General features: G+C 40.8%; 3 protein-coding genes across 3 annotated transcripts; all 3 read left to right on the top strand.

Annotated features, from left to right (window-relative positions):
- Positions 1-881: 881 nt before the first annotated feature.
- On the top strand, positions 882-3,456 carry LOC125501371. Its single transcript, XM_048656883.1, has 2 exons — positions 882-3,378; positions 3,431-3,456. Exons 1-2 carry the CDS (start codon positions 882-884, stop codon positions 3,454-3,456), a joined length of 2,523 nt encoding a protein of 840 aa, XP_048512840.1.
- On the top strand, positions 3,257-6,185 carry LOC125501328. Its single transcript, XM_048656641.1, has one exon. It carries the CDS (start codon positions 3,552-3,554, stop codon positions 6,183-6,185), a length of 2,634 nt encoding a protein of 877 aa, XP_048512598.1. The 5' UTR covers positions 3,257-3,551.
- A 485-nt stretch (positions 6,186-6,670) lies between these two features.
- On the top strand, positions 6,671-9,454 carry LOC125501329. The gene has a single exon (XM_048656642.1). The coding sequence runs from the start codon at positions 6,821-6,823 to the stop codon at positions 8,867-8,869; it is 2,049 nt and encodes a 682-aa protein (XP_048512599.1). The 5' UTR covers positions 6,671-6,820; the 3' UTR covers positions 8,870-9,454.
- Positions 9,455-23,256: the final 13,802 nt, after the last annotated feature.

Below are 23,256 nucleotides of genomic sequence, written 5' to 3'. Positions count from 1 at the left end.
TCCCAGAATATGTTCAGGGATAGATTTTGAACCACCCTGCCAACTTTTGTCGTTTGCCACCTCCCAGAACGGATACTAGCTACCTATAACTTTCGGAACACTTACCTTAATCCGCTCCTCGGTGAGTTTCCGCCCTCGTGGAATTTTTTTCAGGGGTTGGCATACCTCGAGTCTCCCAGAATATGTTCAGGGATAGATTTTGAACCACCCTGCCAACTTTTGTCGTTTGCCACCTCCCAGAACGGATACTAGCTACCGATAACTTTCGGAACACTTACCTTAATCCGCTCCTCGGTGAGTTTCCGCCCTCGTGGAATTTTTTTCAGGGGTTGGCATACCTCGAGTCTTCCAGAATATGTTCAGGGATGGATTTCGAACCACCCTGCCAAGTTTTGTCGTTCGCCACCTCCCAGAATGGATACTAGCTACCTATAACTTTCGGAACACTTACCTTAATCCGCTCTTCGGTGAGTTTCCGCCCTCGCAGAATTTTTTCAAGGGGGTGGAATACCTCGAGTCGCTTGAAATATTTCAGGGAATGATGGTTTTACTCCCCTGCAGGTTACTTCTAGTCTTCGGTCGTCATAATCTATGTTGCAACCGTGATAGGCCACAAAACGCGAATTCAATTCACCATAGTGAGTACCCGAAAGTGGGGATTTTGAGAATATAATGCGTATTTAGAAAAACACAAACATATGGCAAACATTGGCTAACGATTTGTAACAGTTTTCATCCGACAAAAGTTCTGATATTTTATACTCGGGGGGCTAACTTCACAACGCCGGCCCCCCGAAATTTCAAAATTCGATATTTTCGAAATAAAAACGGGGCATTCGAAGACGAGAACACGGCAATCATTGGCAAACCGAGGACAATCGATGGCATTTTTTCCAAAAATTTTCCGTAAAATCGGGGGGCCAACTTCACAGAGGTCATCTTCGGACGATTTAGGGACCGATATAAACATCCTTATTGACACCGGTGCAGAACCTAACTTGCTAAAGATCGGAGCACTAGCAACCTCGACGAATATCAATCCGAACGAAATATTAAATCTGTCAGGAATAACCGACGGTTACGTAGAAACTTTAGGTGCAGTCGAACTAAATATCCGCGATATAATAGTTGAATTCCACTTAGTCACCAACGACTTTCCGATCCAACAGGACGCGCTATTTGGAACAGATTTTTTCGACACGCACGGAGCGACCATAAATTATAAAAACGAGTGGGTCGAAGTAAATAACGAATTTTTTCATTTCATTAATCGAGAGACGGTACTCTTACCCGGGAGAACAAACGTAGGATTTTATATCAAGATAAGAAACCAGGAGATGAAAGAAGGTTATTTACCAAAACTAAACACGATAGAAGGATTATATTTAGGAGGAGCAATAGTAAAAAACGTAAACGGGCGAGCATATGTTAGAGCAATAAACGCGAGGGAAGACGATTTAGAATTGGTAATACCGACCGTAACTTTACTACCGATCAAGGACGCGAAACCACTGCGAAGTACTTCAATTACAGAATACGACAAGCACAGGGATAGCGTGAGCGATGCGATTCATCCTCTGGTAAAAAACGGAACGTCAATGATAAATTCTTATATCGAAAATAATTGCGTAAGAATAGGGAAGGAAACCGTGGAGACGCTTCACGAACCTTCGACTTCGACTTCGGTCTTAGGACCGGGCGAAGACCAAAAAAATCACCGCCAATTACACATGTTTAGCTCCGATACGATATCAAAAGATCCAATAAAGTCAGACCCTCCTATAAATCCAACATCGAATCCAAATAATGACGAATCATTTTCCAGTAAGCCTAAAAGGCCGATCCAAATTCAATTGAATCCCAATATTCCTCGTCAAAAAGACGCTGAGAATCCAATCGATGATAAATCATTTTCCAGTAAGCCTAAAAGGCCGATCCAAATTCAATTGAATCCCAATATTCCTCGTCAAAAAGACGCTGAGAATCCAATCGATGATGAGTCATCCTCCAATAAGCCTAACGGGCCGATCCCATTTCAATTGAATTCAAATATTCCTCGTCAACAAGACGATGAGAGTCCAAATAACGATGAAAACAATTTAAAAAATAATGTGTCACGACTAACTATTGAAATTTCAGGAGAACCTTCGAATAACCTTAACAATGAAAGAATTGATACTGGAATTAAAAAACTCATGCGAATAAATTATTCGGATAATACGGAAAACAATATAAGAAATATACGCGAAGAACGTTATGACAAAATAATAAATTTACTGCGATTAGAACACTTGAATCAGGAAGAAAGGGAAAGCGTTAACGAATTAATTAGGAAAAATCAAGACATGTTCCATATTCCAGGTGAGCCTTTAGGAGCCACAAATACAATTAAACACGGTATAACCACCACAGACGACATTCCGATAAATACGAGACAGTATAGATTTCCTCCGGTACATAAAGAAGAAATAGCTGAACAAGTAAAAGACTTGTTAGATAACGACATCATAAAACCTTCTCTTTCACCGTATAATTCGCCATTATGGATTGTACCCAAAAAGCCAGATTCCAAAGGCAATAAACGATGGCGCACGGTCATCGACTATCGCGCGTTAAACGAAAAGACAGTAGGAGACGCATACCCTCTTCCCAATATCACAGAAATACTAGATCAATTAGGAAGCGCTAAATATTTTTCAGTATTCGATTTAGCCTCAGGGTTTCATCAAATAAAAATGAAAGAAACAGATGCCGAGAAAACTGCATTTTCTACACCTTATGGACATTACGAATTCACTAGAATGCCGTTCGGACTAAAGAACGCGCCTGCAACTTTTCAAAGATTAATGGATCAGGTTTTATCAGGATTACAAGGAAACGAACTTTTTGTGTACTTAGATGATATAGTAATCTACGGCAGTTCAATACGGAATCACGAAATTAAATTCAATATTTTAATGGAAAGACTCAGGGAAGCAAATTTAAAACTGCAGCCTGACAAGTGCGAATTTTTAAAAAGGGAAGTTATGTATTTAGGTCACATAATTAGTGATGACGGATTAAAACCGGATCCCAAAAAGATAGAAGCAGTAAAAGAATTTCCAAGACCTAAAAACGCTAAAAATATCAAACAATTCCTCGGTTTAGCCGGATATTACAGAAGATTTATTTCCGATTTTTCAAAAATAGCGAAACCTCTCTCAAACTTACTAAAAAAAGGAATACCGTTTCATGGGAAAGAATCACAGGAAAAAGCATTTATAGAATTACGCGATAAATTATGCAGTAAGCCAATATTACAATACCCAGATTTTACAAAACCCTTCGTGATAACTACAGATGCATCTGGCTACGCGATAGGCGGAATTCTAAGCCAAGGTCCCATAGGAAAAGACCTTCCGATAGCCTATACTTCAAGATTATTGAATAGCGCAGAACAAAATTATTCAACTATAGAAAAAGAACTTCTTGCGATAGTATACTCGGTAAATCATTTTCGGGCTTATGTATATGGAAACGAATTTACACTTGTCACGGACCATCGACCCCTAATGTGGTTACATTCCGTAAAGGATCCCACTTCTAGACTAGTGAGATGGAGATTAAAATTAGCCGAATACGAATATAAAGTCCAGTATAAGGCAGGAAAAATAAATTTAAACGCGGACGCATTATCCAGAAATCCGATAGAAATTAATCAGCAGATCCTCAAAATAAATCAAACACGACCAAATACAAGCGACAACATAAAAATAGTCTCAGGAGACTTATTCACAGCAAATGAAGAATATTCACTAGCGCACTGCGTAGCTAAAGATTTCAGAATGGGAGCAGGAATAGCCCTTGAATTTAGGAAAAGATTTCGCGGAGTCCGCATGTTGAAGAACCAAAATAAAACAATCGGAGAAGTAGCTTATCTACCACATGGCAAGAGATATATATTTTACCTTATCACCAAAGAAGTCAGTTACGGTAAACCGACAATAAAATCAATCGAACGAAGCTTATTCGCATTAAGAAATCTCTGCATTAAATTAAACTGTTATAAGATAGCTATGCCCAAGATAGGTTGTGGACTCGATAAATTAAGTTGGCCGGATGTCGAAGAAAAAATACGAATCATATTTCCCGAGCCCTTCACGATCTTAATATACGAGAATAAAATAAACAGTACCAGCGAACCAACCAGTCCAATAACAAACTCAGCTAAGGACGACCCTTATCAAGTACCGCCAAGTGAAAACGATATCTCAAACGCCAACTGCGCCACACCGATGCCATCAACAGCGAAACCCAAACATAGTCAAATAGAAATACCGCACCGAATATTGCGCGACAGAAACAACATTCGAAAGCCACAGTGGTATTCTGATCCCCTAAATGGAAACAACCATACACAGAATCTCGACGACATAACTGACGATGACTGCAGCCGCCAAAGCTCCAACCAACATAACAGGAGTGACTCAGAATCATGCGATACAGATAAGGATGACCAACCACGTTTCGACTCGCGGGAATTTATACTCAGCGACAATAAAGACAGCGATCAAGACTCTGACGATGACGAAAGAGACGCAGGGTTTAGACCTAATATCGAGTATTCAACCGACTCCAATTCAGAAATTATTCCAAGCCAAGACGAGGACAACCCTTTGCCAGGGCCACGTGACGATTTTCCGATGGAACCAGAGCCGCGTCAATTCTCTGAAACTCGAGACAACCTCGCACTTCAGAAGGGAAATTTAGTATTTTTCATAACCACACATGGCCAACCATGCGACGAGGGCGCTAGAAATCTCCAATCCGCGGGTAAACTGCCCCCCTTTACAGACGTGATGCTGGGCAGACCAAAAATTCAGGAGAGTGGGAAAACCCGCTATGTCGGTTTAGCAATAAAAGAAACCATACATACGAATTTAGATGAGGGTATATTCAAGGATGCACTACAATCTTTACTCGAGGTAGTACGGGAATTACAATTGGACACCCTAATAATTTCAGAGACACAAAACATAGATCACTTTAGCTGGAGCAAAATTAAACTTCAATTACAGCAGCTCTTTTACGATACCCCATGTAAATTTATAGTTTGCAAAAACCTCATTAAAATACCCCCAGAGGATGAAAGAATATCGCTAATTCGGGAATATCATGCTTCACCGATAGGAGGACATAAGGGGATGATTAAGACATATCGCCGAATCAGACAATATTATTATTGGACAAATATGAAAGCCCAGATTGAGGAATATATTAGGAATTGTTTGGAATGTCAGTTAAAAAAATTGACCAGAGTAAAAACAAGGCAACCCATGGTTCTTACCGATACACCCGGTGCTAGCTTTGATAAAATTTCAATGGATATCGTAGGTCCTCTACCTACCTCCCCTTCAGGGAATGAATATATATTAACCATACAGGATCAGCTTTCTAAATATTGCTTGGCAATACCCCTCGAAACCACAACGTCAGCCAAAATAGCAGAAGCATTAATAAAAAATGTATTCTTTAAATTCGGAGCCCCAAAATATATATTAACAGATCAGGGCGCTAATTTGATTAGTTCACTTATGAAAGCTGTAGCTAAGAAATTCAGGATTAAACAATGTAGAACAACGGCATTTCACCCTCAATCGAACGGTTCAATAGAAAGATCGCATCATGTATTGGTGGAATATTTAAAACAATATATAAAGAAAACCAACAACTGGGATGAATGGTTGGATTGTGCTATGTTTTCTTACAATACTAGCGTGCATGAAGGAACTAAATTCACGCCCCACGAATTAGTATTCGGAAGGCTAGCTAGGTTACCATCCGAACATACGACGATAGACGAACGACTCGACAGGAGTTACGAGGATTACTTGAAACAGTTATTTACCACGCTAAAGAATTTGCAGACGGAAGCACGAGAAAATTTGATAAAGGCCAAAGAAAGGTATAAATATTATTACGACAGGAAAATAAACCCTTTGCATTTAAGTGAAGGAGACGAGGTATTTTTGCTAAAGGAACCAAGGGATGGCAAATTCGGAGATCATTATACGGGTCCGTACAAGGTTCTAGAGATATTAAACAATCAGAACGTTAGGATCAAAGTAAAAAACAATAACCGGGTAGTGCACCGTAATAAACTAAAAAGAATGATGCACCAAACATATGACCCTACTCGCATATAAAACTCATGTATGCACCTTTTCATTTTAGAAAATGCCGAAAATGACTAGGGACAGACCAATCGTTATACGGGAAAATTGGGATCTAATAGACAACCTGATGACAGTAGAATTCCGTCAAAAGGAAATATTCATTTTCTATAATAACCCAATGGGATGCGAAAAGGATAACATGCTCACGCAGTTAGTTCTGGAGGGTTATCTGGAACCGGGGTATTTCAAATTCATTTATGACGATGTTCAGGGCAACACCATAACGAAACCTGATTGGGATCGTTATACTATGAACGCTGGACCATACAGCATTGTAATTCTTTTCAATGAAGGGCACACCCTAGGCACGGCCAGGGTCACCATTAATTTGGAAACCAAATTTGTAAACTTTAAAATAGAAGGGTCCGAAACAACTATGTAAAAAAAAAAAAAATAAATAAATAAAAAAAAAAAATTAAAAAAAAAAAAAGGGTTTTAGATGAATAAGAAAAAGGGAGAATATTTCCTAAAAAGTAGAAACAAAATACAAAATAGAAAGAATGTGTAACCCATGTACTCCACCCTACACACACATATATATGTATGTAGATATATATAAGGAAATTATAGAATTAATTTAGGGAACGTCTGTTTCCAGATAAACGATGATGATAGCGATCGTACTTATTTTACTATTACCCACAAGGGCATTGGGCCTGGTTGGTTACGATTGCGGTGGGCCGAATCTTAATATATCAACTGTATCCCTTATTGACGTCGGAGATTGCGATATCCCGGACGTAAACCCCAACACAACGAGCCCTTATATCCAATTACTCCAGCTGGCGAAATACGAACATAGTATGGTCACGCAATGCAGCGTGAAGATACACCGAAATATCTTTTACTGTGGAATGCATTCTCACTTATCGGGCGTGCCAAACGGCGTTGCGCAATATATATCAGAGGTTAGCCAGGACTCATGCAAAGAGATGCATCGAACCGGAATATTTTACTACAACAGGGAAAACCAAGTCTCCGGAATAAAACCAAACTCCACTACCACAGCCAGTATCACCTTGGCGGGGAAAATTCAACCAGGAGGATACTGTGAGGGAACCCAATATGCAGACCCTTACGGAAGCTGGGATGACGTAGTTGTACAAGCGGCAGTGACGATCAGTCTAAGAACGTACCGAGCCTCGGTGAATTTGGAGAATAACAAATTATATCTTCGATCAGGAACTACGTGCACCTACAGCGACGAAGCATGTGTCGATGTTGACGGTGGTCACACCTTTTGGACTACCCTACCCCAGGAGAACTGTCGGTTCAACCAATACGATGTACTCTATGAAGGAATTGGAAATAAAATAGAAGATCCAACATCTAACGATAAAATTATAATGTATACCGTGACAGCAGGCGACGTGACGTTCGCTTTAACAAAACGAGGAGAACAACATTTATGTGGATATACCATGATAAAAACCGAACATCCCAAATTGATAATTGTAGAAACAAGGAGGGAGGAAGCGGTACCTGCCCGAAGGAAGCTTGCAGTTGAGAACCTCGACATGTTTGCCTATGTCAACTCCAAGTTCGTTTATGTTGAGCGGCACGTGCGTACGCAAATGAATCAGCTGTACAAAGATATACTAGTACAACGGTGTGAGTTAGAGAAACAAGTATTACGCAACTCATTGACCACAGCTACTTCTTCGCCCGACGAATTCGCTTATCACCTGATGAAAGGACCCGGCTACATGGCTCTCAGTGCCGGAGAGGTGGTGCACATTGTCAAATGTATACCTGTGGAAGTACGCGTACTCAGAACCAGGGAGTGTTACAACCAGCTACCCGTGGAAAAAGGAAATGAAACAATGTTCCTTTCGCCAAGAACTCATGTGCTAGTCAGAACCGGCACCCAAGTAAATTGCAACGAATTCCTTCCGCCTATGTATTTTCTCATCGATGGATGGTACAAGCTCTTACCTAACCCGGTAAAAAGCATACCACCTACAGTAATGGAACCCCTGACGAAACCTACATGGAAATATACCAACCCGGGAGAGTTGGCAACGAGCGGAATCTACGCCAGCGAAGATCTGGAAAATTTACGCGAACGCATCATGTTCCCCGTGGAGAGACCATCTGTCCTACACACCATAGCTCGAGGAGCCAATGGACAACCAACTGTACGACAAGGACTCTCTATGCTAAATTTACTTGACGAGAAAGCCCTGGAAAATATTGCAAAAACAACCTGGAGCAAGATTTGGTCCTCTTTTACGTCATTTGGATCCATTGCCGCCGGAGGTATTGGGATATACTTCATATTCCAACTAATCAAACTCATTATTGATACTCTTGTGCACGGGTATGCCTTGCATACCGTTTATGGGTGGTCAATCCACTTGATCGGAGCCTTATGGGCATCAGTCGCGTCACTGCTGATCCATCTAGGAAGAACGCCTCGTGAAGGAAGGAGAACCCCTGATGAAGACGAAGAATTAGCCTCTGCCCCTCCTTCACTGATTACGAAAGAACCCGATGTATCCTCTGTAACCGTATACCAACCAGTTGTTGATTCTATAGAAGACCTGCAGAAGCGTCTCGCGGCACGTCAAATGCCAAACACACGTTTAACATTTGAAACTGAGGGGGGAGGTGTCACATCCCGCGACCACAAAACACCACCCCACCAATATTAATCGCTTAAATTTCCGTAATCATCATAGTTTATCGAAGAAATTACCTATTGTATTATATATAGACATACTTATATCATTTGTAACGGGTCAAACATGACTGATTGAAAAAGGAAAAACATGGAAAGAGAAAGAGATAGGTAGGAGTAGGGGGCAATTAGGAGGAAGGTGCCGAAAGGCGAAATTAAGATCCGTCTCTTCTCCCTGGGCAGTTGCGAGCATCGCACGTTATAATTAAGATAAGTTTCGCATATATATATATATTCAATAAATGTTAATACGCCAGGGAGATCGAGCTGAACATAGGATTTTTAACGATTGTGATTTTTATGGTGCTGTGTTATATTTATATCCCGTTCTTACTATTTCATTGTTTATTTTTATCATATACACTTTTAGCACGCGTTCATTTATTTTGTACTTTATTTAATACCCGTTACGTGTCGCTTATTTTATTTATACACATAGAGTATTTTACTCGTTACTTTACATTATTCGTTTGTTACTTATTCTACTTATACTTGTTATTCATTTATATTGTGATTTGGTGGCGTCTCATTATTTATTGACCAGTCTATTTGTACCTCAAGAGGACCGAAGCATTATTTAAATCATGTTCATAATGAACGCCAGGAAAAATAGTATTTAAAAAAGGGAATAAATAATATACATTGATTGATACTACGAGCTATGAGATCATATAAAGTAATAATAAAATAAAATATCACATTGGCGCCCGAACAATAGACTCGAATTAACACAGATTTCGAATGCCGGTCGAACGGTCACCACCAGTCACACGGTCATGTAAACAATCTGATACAAGCGAATACAGGATTATTTCTAGCGACGAAAACAAAATAAAAATCAAAAAGATAAGTAAGACTAATACAAATAAGAAAACGACAATGACTGATTCAAATGTTCCAATTATCAGGTCAGACCAGCACGTAGAGGTTAATGGCATACAGGATAACATAATGCGTATGGAAATACAAAAGGAGTGGCGGCGTTTGAAGGAGGAGCAGGCAAAAATCGATCAGCAAAGAGCAGACTTAGAGAGAACTCGGTTAGAAATGATACAGCAAAGCCAAGCTGATCAACCTCAAATACAAATTCCGGACAATGATCAGGTGGTGAGTGGTTTGGTAGAGCACTTGCAATACTTGCACATAGACGTGAAGGTACCCAAATTTAGCGAAAATGGCCACCCTGTGGACTTTTTGGAAGATCTTGAGAGGTATTTTAAATATAAGAATGTTCGCGGTGACCACCGACTGTTAGTAATTGAAAGTATTCTAGAGGGAAGAGTCAAAATATGGTATGAGGTGACAAAAGGTATAATAAACGATTATGAGGCATTTAGGTTAGCATTCGAGGCAGAATTTTATTCCATTCCGGTTCAAGTCAGATTCAAGAACCAGTGGTTGTCACGTCGATATAGGCAACAAGACGGTTCGTTGCTAACATATTTTTACAAACAACTGAGGGACACAAGACATTTCCAACCGAAACTTCCAACATATGAAATCAATTATTTAATTGCGCAACAACTGCCATCGCGAGTTAGAACGGCATTGGCCACGGTAGATCTGGCAAATACAAATTTGGTTGTGCAAGTCCTGTCACAGTTGGATGAGGTTCACGAAGAATATGAAAAGCGAGAATCAGGCAGGGTCAATGGTCATCATTATAATAATCAGGGTCAGAATAGCGGCAATAAAAATATACGATCAGCAAATTTGAGCAATATCACGGTTGCAGACAAACAAAATTGGCAAGCTTCGAGGGGATACCAAAGATATCAGGCACAAAGACCACGTCAAAATCGGGGGGATGGAAATTGGCGAGTGCGCCAAAGTCAAGCAGAACAGGTAGCAGTTGTACAACAAAATAGGCCCTCATATTCAAACCAAGACCGTATGGTAGTTGCAGACACCAGGTTTCCCCCGCCCAGAATCAATGACGGCGCCAGGATGCATTACTATCAGTTCAATAACACCGAAAGTAGACCAGCTTACCAAAATCAAAGATCAGATAGCAATTCGTGCGAACATTTAAACTAGAAGCGGGTGCGTTACAACGTGGTCCGGTAACGTCCCGAAAATTTTTTGACTTTGTTGAGGACCTATCCAATGAGGTGGAAGGAGATAAATCGGTGAAGGGAAGAGCTCGCGTAACCATAAAAGCATGCCCACATGCCGTAGTTCATGTCGCTGGCAAAACCATGCACGCTCTGATTGATACGGGCAGTCAGGTAACATGTATTTCTGAATTGACATATAAGAACATAGCCCATGAGATAGTATTAAGCGAATTCCCAGTAAGTAACGTGTATATAACCCCCGCCATTGGTAGCAAAACGACGACGGTACGACGCCAAGTACTTGTAGAATTTGACATTGAAGCACAACATTTTAAGCAAATTTTCTTAGTAATTCCCTTTTTAACGTCCGATATGATATTAGGAAACGATTGGCTAGAAAGAAACCGAGCGGTTATCGACTACGCAAACAATAGAATGTGGTTAGACGGATGTGAAGTGAATCGACGGTCGATCCTTTTCGAGTGCAACACCCCGGAGAATTTAGAGTCCACAAGAAACGGACAAATCACACATCTCCGCATTGTTCGCGAAGAGAACGAAATTAACCAACGCAGCAATTTAGCATGTAGAGATAAGGTAGATGACGTGTCATATGATTTGCGAAAAAGGCAAAACCCGAATCAGAAGTCAATTGTAGAGACGAATATTAATATTAACGAAGTCAATGGACGGAATGATTTAGTACGTAAGGATAATGTAGATGACGTGTCACATGATTTACAAAGAATACGAGACCCGAATCAGAAAATGATTTTAGAGACGAATATTGATGTAAAGGAATTAGTCAAACAAACGCCAGAAAAGGACGTAACATTCTTCGAGGAGTTGCATGCGATCGCGCGAGAGCTGATAGGATTAACTGAGAATCAGAAACATCAAATAGTCGAGACCATCTTACGCCATAAAATTCTCTTTTCGGACAAACCGGGTTGCGTAACCTCATATGAACATAAAATTCGGCTATCGAAAGATAAAACATTTGTACGACGATCTTACCCGGTACCGATGTCGCTTAGGGAATCGGTGGATGAAGAGATTAGGCAGATGCTGGAAGCAGGCGTTATAGAACGTTCAGTGAGCCCGTTTTGCAATCCGTTGCGAGTAGTAAAAAAGAAGACAGGAGCGGTTAGGCTGTGTTTAGACGCGAGATTTCTAAATGATGCAATCGATGGAGATAACGAGTCTCCACCCATAATTAGCGAGATTATGCAAAAGCACCATGGCATGACGTATTTCACTACCCTGGATTTAACGCATGGATACTGGCAGGTCCCATTGTCAAAGGAATCGCGGCCTTACACGGCGTTTCTCCATGGTTCCAGTCTTTATCAATTTACAAGAATCCCATTTGGTTTGAAAACTGCGGGGAGTGGATTCATTCGTGCGATGAGTCTAGCGCTTGGTGATAGGTTGCAAAATTTTCTGACTTATTACATAGACGACCTATTGGTTACATCTAAAACATTCGACGAACATCTTGCTCATTTGGATCAACTTTTCAAAGTTTTGTATCAAAATAATTTCACATTACGCCTCACGAAATCGTTGTTCGTCCGGAAATCGGTACCATTTCTAGGATTTACTCTCACCTCTCAAGGCATTTTTCCAGATGAAGACCGTTTGAAAATAATACAAAATTTTGAACCTCCAAATAGCAAGGTCCAGTTGCAGAGATTTTTAGGTATATGTAATTATTATAGGCAGTTTAGTATTGCGCATTCTAGATTAGTAGAACCATTCCGCGAATTATTAAAGAAAGATGCCAAATGGATCTGGACACCATCACATAACCAAGCATTTATTTCATTAAAATCAAATTTCACAAAAGTAGTGACGTTAAGTCACGTGTTGCCGAATAAAGAATTTAAGGTACAAACAGATGCATCCGACAAAGGAATTAGCGGCATATTATTTCAAATCGATGACGAAAACCATGAACGGATTATTTCACTAGTCAGCAGGGGTTTGATTCCAGCAGAAAGAAACTATACCACGACGGAAAAAGAGTTGTTGGCGATTATTTATGCGGTGTCAAAATTTAGAATATACCTAGTCGGAACGCGCTTTGAGGTAATAACGGATCATAAAGGCTTAACATTTTTAAATACTACACCTTATCAGACTGCGAGGCTAAGTAGATGGAGTCTGATCTTACAAGAGTACACGTTCACGGTTAAATATTGTAAGGGAAGTGATAACATCGTCGCAGATTTTTTCAGTAGGAACCCAAGTGGCCGGTTCAGCGAAGAAGTGACGGACAAACTAGTCATCGCAGATATTGATGCATATTTTGCATGCTACGGAGAGACGTCCAGTGTACAAGCGATTGTAGCAGCGTGCCAATTAGAGATAGATCCGATACTCCGTAAGCAATTCAAGAAACTGGCTACTGAACAGTCGCAGGATCTAGAATTGAACAAGTTCATCCGTAGATCGTGCGAGGGGGATGATAGGGTCAGGTTTCAGAATTATAACGGAATATGGTTTCATCAAAACAAAAATGCACAAAGTTGGCAAATAGCGGTCCCGAAGTCAATGCAACATTTAATAGTCAGTTCAACACACAGCAAGCTCGGTCATGTAGGGATATATAAAACGGAAAAATATTTACAGCAATACTATTATTGGAGAGGAATGACACGAGATGTAAAGAAGTATATTATAACGTGTGATTTATGCCAGAGGGTAAAACATCTAACAATCAAGATGGAGGGCGAATTTCAGATGGTAAAAGCCGATAAACCAAATCAGTTATTAACAGTAGACTATTATGGGCCTCTTCCTGCCTCGATCGGGGGAGTGGCATATATTTTTGTAACAATAGACGCGTTTTCCAAACTAGTTACTCTATACCCAATGAAGAAGGCTACGACCCGTGTAACTTTAAAGAAAATTATTGACGATTACATAAAAAAAAGGGGTAAACCTGAGTGCATATTGTCGGATCACGGAACGCAATTCACATCGCCGATATGGAAAAATGAATTAGAAAAACACAATATTAAAGTAACATACTCCTCCATACGACACCCTCAGTCTAACCCCGCAGAAAGGGTAATGCGTGAGTTAGGCAGATTCTTTCGAACATTTTGTGCGGAGCAACATACGAAGTGGGTCAAATACGTCCCTAAAATAAAAACATTGTTCAATGTAACGACACACCACGGTACGGGATTTTGTCCGCATGAACTGCACTTTGGAACTAATCCGCAAGAGAAAATAAGGGAAATTGTTGAGTATCCACCAGCAATTGAGCAAGCTCATGAGGTAAAGATTATGTTGGCAAAGGAGCGTCTTGAGAAATGTTTTAATCAAAGGAAAGGGCAACAAAAAACTAAGAGCCGAATCCAGTTGACGAATGGTGATTTGGTTCTGCTGCGAGTGCCTCACCAATCGAATGCCATAGAAAGAGTGACACACAAATTCTTTCACTTGTTTGAGGGTCCATATCGAATTATTAAAACAGTTGGTGGTAACGCGTTTGTGTTAGCGGAACGAGATGACCAAAACAAGGTCAGAGGGACATATAATCGTGCAAGCTTGCGAATGTATTATCAGGCTACTCAACACGCAGACAAGTCGCACCTACCTCCAAACGCCGCTACTGTCTAGGCGAATAATTAGTTTGTAGTTGTAGGGTAGTCAATGTTCTTTTTGTTAGTATGTAAGTAATTATATTGTATTGTTTAAGTAAGAATATGACGTCAAAGATAGGAAAAGATTGTGCATGCAGCTTGACAAGTGCGCTCCATGCAAAGGGGGATGATGTAACGGGTCAAACATGACTGATTGAAAAAGGAAAAACATGGAAAGAGAAAGAGATAGGTAGGAGTAGGGGGGAATTAGGAGGAAGGTGCCGAAAGGCGAAATTAAGATCCGTCTCTTCTCCCTGGGCAGTTGCGAGCATCGCACGTTATAATTAAGATAAGTTTCGCATATATATATATATTCAATAAATGTTAATACGCCAGGGAGATCGAGCTGAACATAGGATTTTTAACGATTGTGATTTTTATGGTGCTGTGTTATATTTATATCCCGTTCTTACTATTTCATTGTTTATTTTTATCATATACACTTTTAGCACGCGTTCATTTATTTTGTACTTTATTTAATACCCGTTACGTGTCGCTTATTTTATTTATACACATAGAGTATTTTACTCGTTACTTTACATTATTCGTTTGTTACTTATTCTACTTATACTTGTTATTCATTTATATTGTGATTTGGTGGCGTCTCATTATTTATTGACCAGTCTATTTGTACCTCAAGAGAACCGAAGCATTATTTAAATCATGTTCATAATGAACGCCAGGAAAAATAGTATTTAAAAAAGGGAATAAATAATATACATTGATTGATACTACGAGCTATGAGATCATATAAAGTAATAATAAAATAAAATATTACAATATTATATTTTCTTCGTTGAGATCTATTTCTTGCGTAACATTACTGGCGAGAGTATCTGCTTTGTGTTGGGCAAGTTCTGATGTTTCTTTCAATTTCGTTATGTCGCCATCTTCTAGAGCTTTGTCTATAGTGAGTATTGTTTCAAAACAGTTCACTGTCTTGCATACTAACCACTGTATGTATCGCACTGAAGGAAAATGTGGTGCTAATATCTGGACGGGTAAAAAGATTGATTTGCAGCTGGTATTATCCATGTAACACACTTGTGAATGACCTAGCTTGACGTCTATGTGTTTCATAGTACAATCCAATCGCCCAATGAATTTATTCATATTTTTCAACGAGCAATTCAATATGATTTGTATAAAACTGAGGTATTTATTCAGCTGATGTATGTCTTGGGTTTTGCACATGTTACCGCAGAGCCAACTTTTATTCATGCATTTTGATTTTTTCGTTGGCTCAGCCAATGGCAAGATGTTTACTGCTTGCCCTGTTCGGTTGATTATGATCGCGTCTGATGAGTGAACACTCTTGTATGCGGCTTCTGCAAAATAGGGTTCACCGGAAGCAATGTGTTTAGATGGACCACATAAAGCATCAGCTTATCCTCAATACTGTAATCGTGACATTCGGCAGCTTTTGTTGACAATATTTGTGCCTGCTTCTTAACGGCCATTAATTTTTTTTTTAACGCTATGATGTTACATTCTCTTTCATGGAGACACCATTTTACTATAGATTCTGCTTTTAATCTGCTCTCAGTTCTGCGTTTTTCACTGATTTTTGGTAATATCTTTGTAACATATTTCTCTTTACATTGCCTGACTGCCATCGAATTAGCCGCGCGGATAAGTCGATATTTTCTAATGATTTTGCTGGCAGCACTCGTTTTTTGTCGTACGTCATCATTCCTCTTGGTTAGTTTGTCATTACATTCATTGTACTGCATCTGCGAACGCTGAGGATCGCAACGGCGTGAATAATTGGCTCGCAATCGCGCGCGTTCTCTGTTCATTTGGGCAGCATGCCGCTTGAGATGCCGTTCATGTTCTTTTTCTATATAGGACAAATGTCGTTTACGTTTCAGACTTCGCTGATTATCATTGTCAAGCAGATATCTATATGTTTTTCTAGCACGGCGTGTTTCTTTATTACAGAGATAAAGTTCTCGTTGTCGAGCTGTGCGCTTCGTGACATTTAGGGCGTAACGTTCTCGCTGCCGAGCCCGCTGCGCTTCGATATTCATATGATAACATTTTTTGTGTTGTTCTCTACGTTTTCGAACAACTGAGATACGCGTGGAAAGGATGGTTTGTACGTTGCGATCATGTAACCGATCATCCACGACCGACAATGTACGTCCGGATGTGTTGCTGTCACGTGGTTCCACTGGGGGCTTTGCTGAGGTTATATCCTTCTGAATCGATTCCCATGACTTGTCATCATCTTTTTTGATATTATTGTCATCATTATTATTATTCATATCCTTGTGCGGTGGATGCGACATTTTCGTTAACAGAGGGTTATTTCTGACTTGTGCTACCTTGTGCAACGTATTTCTCTTTTTATTTTGTTGTGTACGTTGTCCCGCGACAATTTCGCCAGGTGCCTGACGTTTTCTGGAGGAACCATTATATTTCGAAGCGGTAGCCTTTTGCTTGTTAACGCATGGAAGGTTTTCTATGACGTTGCTTTCTAATATTTTTATCAGATGTGTTCGCATCTGAGAGATATCATAATTTTTTTGTGATGGGTTATGACCGTTGATAAGCGATATTGCGAATGCAATAGCAAAGACTCCACAGTCGGACCCATTACTTTGCTGTTGAACTTGTGGGAATTTGATACGTTGCCTCTGGAACTGATAAAAAGGAAGCAGTTTTCTCAAGTATATCTCATGGTGCTCATGAAGAGTCTTCCTATTTAATGAGTCGTATATGCGTAGCAATTTGCCGCCGAAATAACTGCATACCCAGTGCCCGTCTAGTCCTGTATTACCGCTGTGCAGTATTTGAACATGCTTTTCATTTGGATAAACCGGCTTAATTGTGTTTGGCATTTGAACTCGCCACGTTTCTTGAGGCGAAAATAGTGAATATTTTTCAATCAAGTGATTCAAGTGATCCATATATACGTCGGTCAACCACCCAGCAGATGTTATTATATCTTTGGACGTAGCATCCAACTTCGGTGTGAGACGAAACACGCTTTTACGATTTTCAAGTGCTATCTTCTCTCTATTTTTATTAACAGATGAGACTTGTGTTGTGAGACAAATCTCATCACTAACTAGCTGATTGTCGTCACGATGAGACAAGGGAAGAACAGTTCCTTTGACTGCTGAAACACTATTCGTTCCGACCGTGCATGGAAACGGTCGAATTTCATTATTTTTGAATAATTTTAGCAAATGTGCCCGTATAAGGGTTGCATGATATGTTACCTGGTTAGGTTTTTTCCCATTTAGAATGGAAGTAGCAAAAGCGATCGCAAATACTCCACAATCAGACCCATTGTGCTGCCGCTGAACTGTAGGAAATTGTACAGGATTCTGTGAGAAGTTGTAGAAGGGAAACAACGCCCTCAAGTATGTTTCATGATCCTTGTGGAGCACCTTTGAATTCAAAGAATCGTATATGAATATCGATTTTGTATCGTAGTAGCTACAAACCCAGTGTTCAGCTCCTTGCGTACCACTATGCAAAATTTGCACGTGCTTGACGCCTGGCGAAACAGGTTCTATTGTATCAGGCATCTGTACCCGCCATGTCTCCTGAGGTGCATATTCTGAACATTTTTTCAGAAGCAATGAGAAATGATCTATGTGATCATCATAAAGCCATTCGCCAGATTGGATTACGTTTAGTAACATGTCATTAACAATTGGTATCTGCAGACTGCTCATGATTGCGAGTTGACCAATAGTTGAATTAGTTTGAAGTCCTCTATCTCTTCGTTATGCGCGTAAAGCAGCAATGTGTTGTGCGAATAGCAACAACTAATCTGATTACGTAAAGTAGCAGATTATGGCGCTTAAAGCAGCCTGATTTAGACATCGTGAGATTTCTGGAGATAGATGACGTTCTATCCTACCTAACCTATCTATCTTAACTCACCTATTTGCCTATATACCCACTGGACCTAGCCTAGCTATTCCCTCACTAATGCAGATGCACTTTTCACAATATAAAGCCTGTGGGTGGGTTATACTGTTACGACTCCGTCTCCGAAAATTATTGAGATTTCATAAAGATCAATGTAATCTAAAAGTGCACGCTGCAACCTGTCACGTCCGGAGAGTGACTCGATATAAGTAGTCAATAGGAGGGGTCTGAAGGATGTATGTTTATAGACGTTACAACTAAAATTGCGTTTGTTATCAATATTTCTACTATTACAATTCTAGGTACCAGTTATTGTTGCTCTGACGACGGAGTGGGTGGGCGATTTAAGATAGTAATATGTGTAAGTGGCTGGGTTTATATAAGTTTGTTTATGGGAGTTAAGAGCGGTCTTGAGGCGTAGCGGGTGTGAATGGTAAAAATGTGACTGAGCGGAGCAGAGTATATCGGGTATGGGTGATGGTTTGGATGGAGGTGATGTGAGGTACAGCCGGTGAATAGATGTCGGGTTCCGTAGTAAGGTCGATGACTTCAGGGGATGCAGGGGAGGTGGATGTACCCTGATGACTTGTGGGATGATTGGTGAAATGCTGGTGATTCGGAAACTGTGGTAAAAGTACCGGAGACAGGGTGTCGGTAGGTGAAGGACTGTCACTTGGGGAATGAGAACTTTGAGGTGTTGGCGGCGAAAAGGGGCAGGTAGAGTCACTCTGGTTGTGTGATAAGGTTGTGGATTCGGAGAGAGATTGGCTGTTTTATATGCCAACTCTATTAGTTCGTTGATCTGATTCAGATCCCGTGCTATTGCGGCCTGTTTACGCTGCCGTACCTTGACCCCTCCACGTTTGCGGTATTTCCTATTTCTTTCGGCTTTGGTCTGGAACATCTAGGAGTAATACATAGGTGGTGAGACTTCGCCTTGACCTGGCGAAGACAGGGAAGTTGGGAAAAACGTAGCAAATTTCGAGGTGATAGATAAATGGTTTGCCAACAAGAAAATGGAAAGAGAGCGGTTCACGACCTCACCAGTGAAGGCGAGGGGAGAAAGAGAATTTGCAACTTCGCCAGTTTAGGCGAGGAGAGAATTAAAGAGAAAAAAGAAGGTTTCGCGACCTCGCTAGTGTAAGCGGGGAGAGAGAATATCAGAGAAAAGAATGTTTTGCCACCTCGCTAGTGCAAGCGAGGAGAGAGAATTAAAGAGAAAAGAAAGTTTCGCGACCTCGCAAGTGCAAGCGAGGAGAGAGAATTCGAGAGAAAAGAATGTTTCGGGACCTCGCTAGTGTAAGCGAGGAGGAAGAATATCACGAATTAGGGGACAAGGAGGAGATATGGACTGGGATTAATCAGGATCTTCCGAAATAGTCTATATGGAGATAATGATGTCGCTCTGATAGTTATGAAATGAAAGAATAACTCTTACCTTGATTAAATAACGAACAATGGGGTAGTTGAAGTCGAAAATGAAATGATGGTAGGTAAATTACACTTTTGAACTGATTTTATTAATGCCAGTGATTGATGAATAATGCGATTCTAAAAATAAGGATATAAATGATATAAAATTATTTAACAAATTCAATACCCGAGTTAGAGGACGTTGTCCCGATTTAAGAGATATTGAAAATGCTGGATACCCGATTTAAGAGGACAAAGGTCCCGAGTTAGAGGTATATATTGAAGTTTTGACTGACAGTAGTCGGTTGAAGATTAGTTAATAAATGCTTGCTCTGGGTCCTAGTGGCCCAGCTTTTATATGCAGTTAATCTAAACAAATCGGGGATCCGCATTATTTGGTCGTAAGTCCAATGGAATTTTCCATTGGATTGTTTGCTTAAAAATACATATCATATTACATATTCGTATGTATATATGTCAACTCTATATTTTGACTTAACTTATGATTATTGTTTAGATCATCTTTATATATAGATAGATGCATAAAGGAAACGTTAGGTTTTGATTCGTTTGGCTCCCAAAGATAAGGGGTATCTCCTAAGTATTAGGTGACGGTATTCTTGGATCCGTCACAAACCTCAGCTACGAATTAAGATCTATCACCGAGTGGACCATGATATATTAAATTACGATAGAGCGGAATCTAATTCCTAGCTGGACCAGCATTCGACCTCTTGTCATTAGACCGTCTTGTTTGGAGTTATTAGGTGGCGCTAGGGTGTATCGGTTATGGCATATGCTTAAGAGCAGGTCGAGCTCAACTTAACGAAGACAGTCTTATTTGACCACCGTATTAGGACCGGACTATGAATACCGCCCGTTGGCCGTACCGACAATTCCTCCTACGGTGTCTTCAGAGGTGAGTCAACGGGGGAGTTGCAAGAAGTGAAGTCTCAGCATAACATTGTAGGTCAGGCAGACTTTCGACGACAGTAATTCGTTTTCGCTTGATAAAGATAATGTAATGAAACTGATGATGGTGATGTACAGACCCTGATGAACTTTGCATCGTCTTTTTTTTTTCTTCCTCCGTTTTTCAGGACTATTCCTTAGCTGTAATTGTTGTTGGCCATTACAGGACTTGGAAGAACTTAGATCAACTGTCGCTAGACTTCGCGTTTGCTTTACACTGACAAAACAAGCATCAGATAATATTATACAAATTCGAACTGTGTAGCTCACTATGGCCCAGTAGGTTTTATTCTTTCGCTGGATTCGCGGCGGCCTAAAAGTGGTTGTCCTCAAAAGATTTTAAACCAGCTGTTGCTGATCATTAATCGTGTATGAATAGGCTTTGAATGTTTCCTGATCAGTTATGATTGATAGGTATGTAAGGCGAGTATTCTTGTAATGCTTATGTGCATTCACGTTTTCGTCAATATTAAGTTGCCGGCTCTTGTTTGTACCAAGTTGAGTTCGGTATGGAAATATACAGAGGATGAAAGCTGGTTATAGGCTGTTGAAGTGCGACACCAGAACTGAAACTAACATTGATGTCTTTTGTTTCGAATACCCATTTATTACCATTCGTTGCGATCACTGCTACGTCAAATAGATCATCAATTATTCTAATGCTTGTCATGTGCAGCTATTACTTTGGGACGCAGTACTCCGCTCACATAACACACTTATACCGCACGTTTCGCGTGAAAGTGGCCGCGATCAGAGAATGCGTCGAAATATTCGAATTTCTCAGTCTCCGAGCGAGCCCGAGCCTTGTTATTGCTGGAGTCAGCGTAGCCGCCAGCGTAGGCATATTGTTGTAAGATGTTACCTATGAGGGCTCATCTACTGCCAAATGTGCTGCCGAATCAGCCCTCGCGGGTGACATCCCACAACAAGTCGCTCACGCCGGTGACTACGGTATCTCCGGCAAGGCTCGTGCTCGCTCGTGGACTGCGATATTCGAATCTTTGACGCAAGCGTGGATCGCGGCCACTTTGACGAGACGCGCACGGTGATCGTCGACATTGGCTAGTGGTGGATGTTCTTTGTTATTGTCGGTAACGTGAATTACGTGAACAAACGCTTTCGCACGAATTTCACACTTTTCTTTCGATGCCCCTTCGTCACAACGTTGATCGATGCGCCGGTTGTTGCGTGGGGCATCGGCATGCATGCTCATTTGTTCCAGTGCGTCGGCATCTGAGGAAAATGCTTGCGAGTCGATAAAATAGGTTCCCTAGGTGACTACAAGACGGGATCTAGCCATCGCTGATGTGTCGTTAATTCAGTGGATCTTCGACCATTTCGTTCAGCAACAGCTTTGATCAGCGCATACGTTTACGGCAGAGCTCGTGTTGTGTGAGGGGCCATGGAAAAGACCGTCTTTTTTCGCGTAGCTTGAGGTAGACTCTGAATTTTGCGGCGGCCCTTTGTTCGAGGGTACAGGAACTTTTGATTTGCTGGTATGGGGATGGGAACCAGTTTTTCCATCGTTATCGGTATGCTAGGAAGAGAGAGGATGGTGTTAGGCGTTACGGATTCGTACGGCAAGTTTGAAGAGTGATATTGAATATCGTACTTGAATCACAAGAAATCGTTGGTCCGACGGCCTGGACTCGATTTCGCAGAGTTTATCCGAAATAGATCTACGCTTAGAAGGTTCGTTCACCTTTTGATTCGCTACCGTTCTCGTTGCCGGGTAGTATCGTGATGAGAAAGGTGTTTTTCGTGGGTGATGTACCACGAAAGAAATTGGTTTCTTTCGGGTGAGGTGAGAGTAGGCTCCGGATTTATCGGCATCAGTTCGCTCGGAATTGGTCTTTGGGGAGAGGCTCTTGGTCTGTTGCAATGGATCAGGTTCTGACGAATCGTTCTACATCTGTACGCTATTGGGAAAAAGGAAGGTGTTGGTTATGATTTGAACTATGAGGAAAAGAGTTAGTAATACGACCGACTCATGTACACTTTTTGGATTCTTTGACATTGATGTGCTGATAGGAAATGGTCACATAGTAGTTGTGATGAATCGATGGAGTAAGTACTAGTGCAAGACAAAGGTCGTAGTTGGCTTACCGACAACTCCCTAGTGCATGATCGAGATTTGATCTTGCGGCCGACCTTGTTCAATGTACACTTTCTTTGTTTTGCATAGTCTTCCGCCGTTCCGGGTTCTTGTATCTTTGTTGAGCGGGTGGGATTGAAGAGGAGCTTTGCGTACGTGACGTTTCTGGAGAGATACCTTCTTTCCCGGATTTGCATAGGTAGTGCCAATGGATTTGTGGGTGTCGGTACACCTATGGAAGTAGGATCCTTTGGTATGCTTGGGGTTGGAAGGAAGGTGT

The sequence above is a fragment of the Athalia rosae genome, chromosome 6 (genome assembly GCF_917208135.1).
Source record: "Athalia rosae chromosome 6, iyAthRosa1.1, whole genome shotgun sequence".
Taxonomy (NCBI): Eukaryota; Metazoa; Arthropoda; class Insecta; order Hymenoptera; family Athaliidae; genus Athalia; species Athalia rosae.
This window is presented reverse-complemented; position numbering and strand designations above follow the sequence as displayed.

Excerpts from the sequence above, each read along its gene's own strand:
- LOC125501371 (XM_048656883.1), top strand. The coding sequence starts at position 882 with ATGGCATTTTTTCCAAAAATTTTCCGTAAAATCGGGGGGCCAACTTCA. Across the intron at positions 3,379-3,430 it reads AGGCGGAATTCTAAGCCAAG|CGCAGAACAAAATTATTCAA; the intron begins GTCCCATAGGAA and ends ATTATTGAATAG.
- LOC125501328 (XM_048656641.1), top strand. The coding sequence starts at position 3,552 with ATGTGGTTACATTCCGTAAAGGATCCCACTTCTAGACTAGTGAGATGG.
- LOC125501329 (XM_048656642.1), top strand. The coding sequence starts at position 6,821 with ATGATGATAGCGATCGTACTTATTTTACTATTACCCACAAGGGCATTG.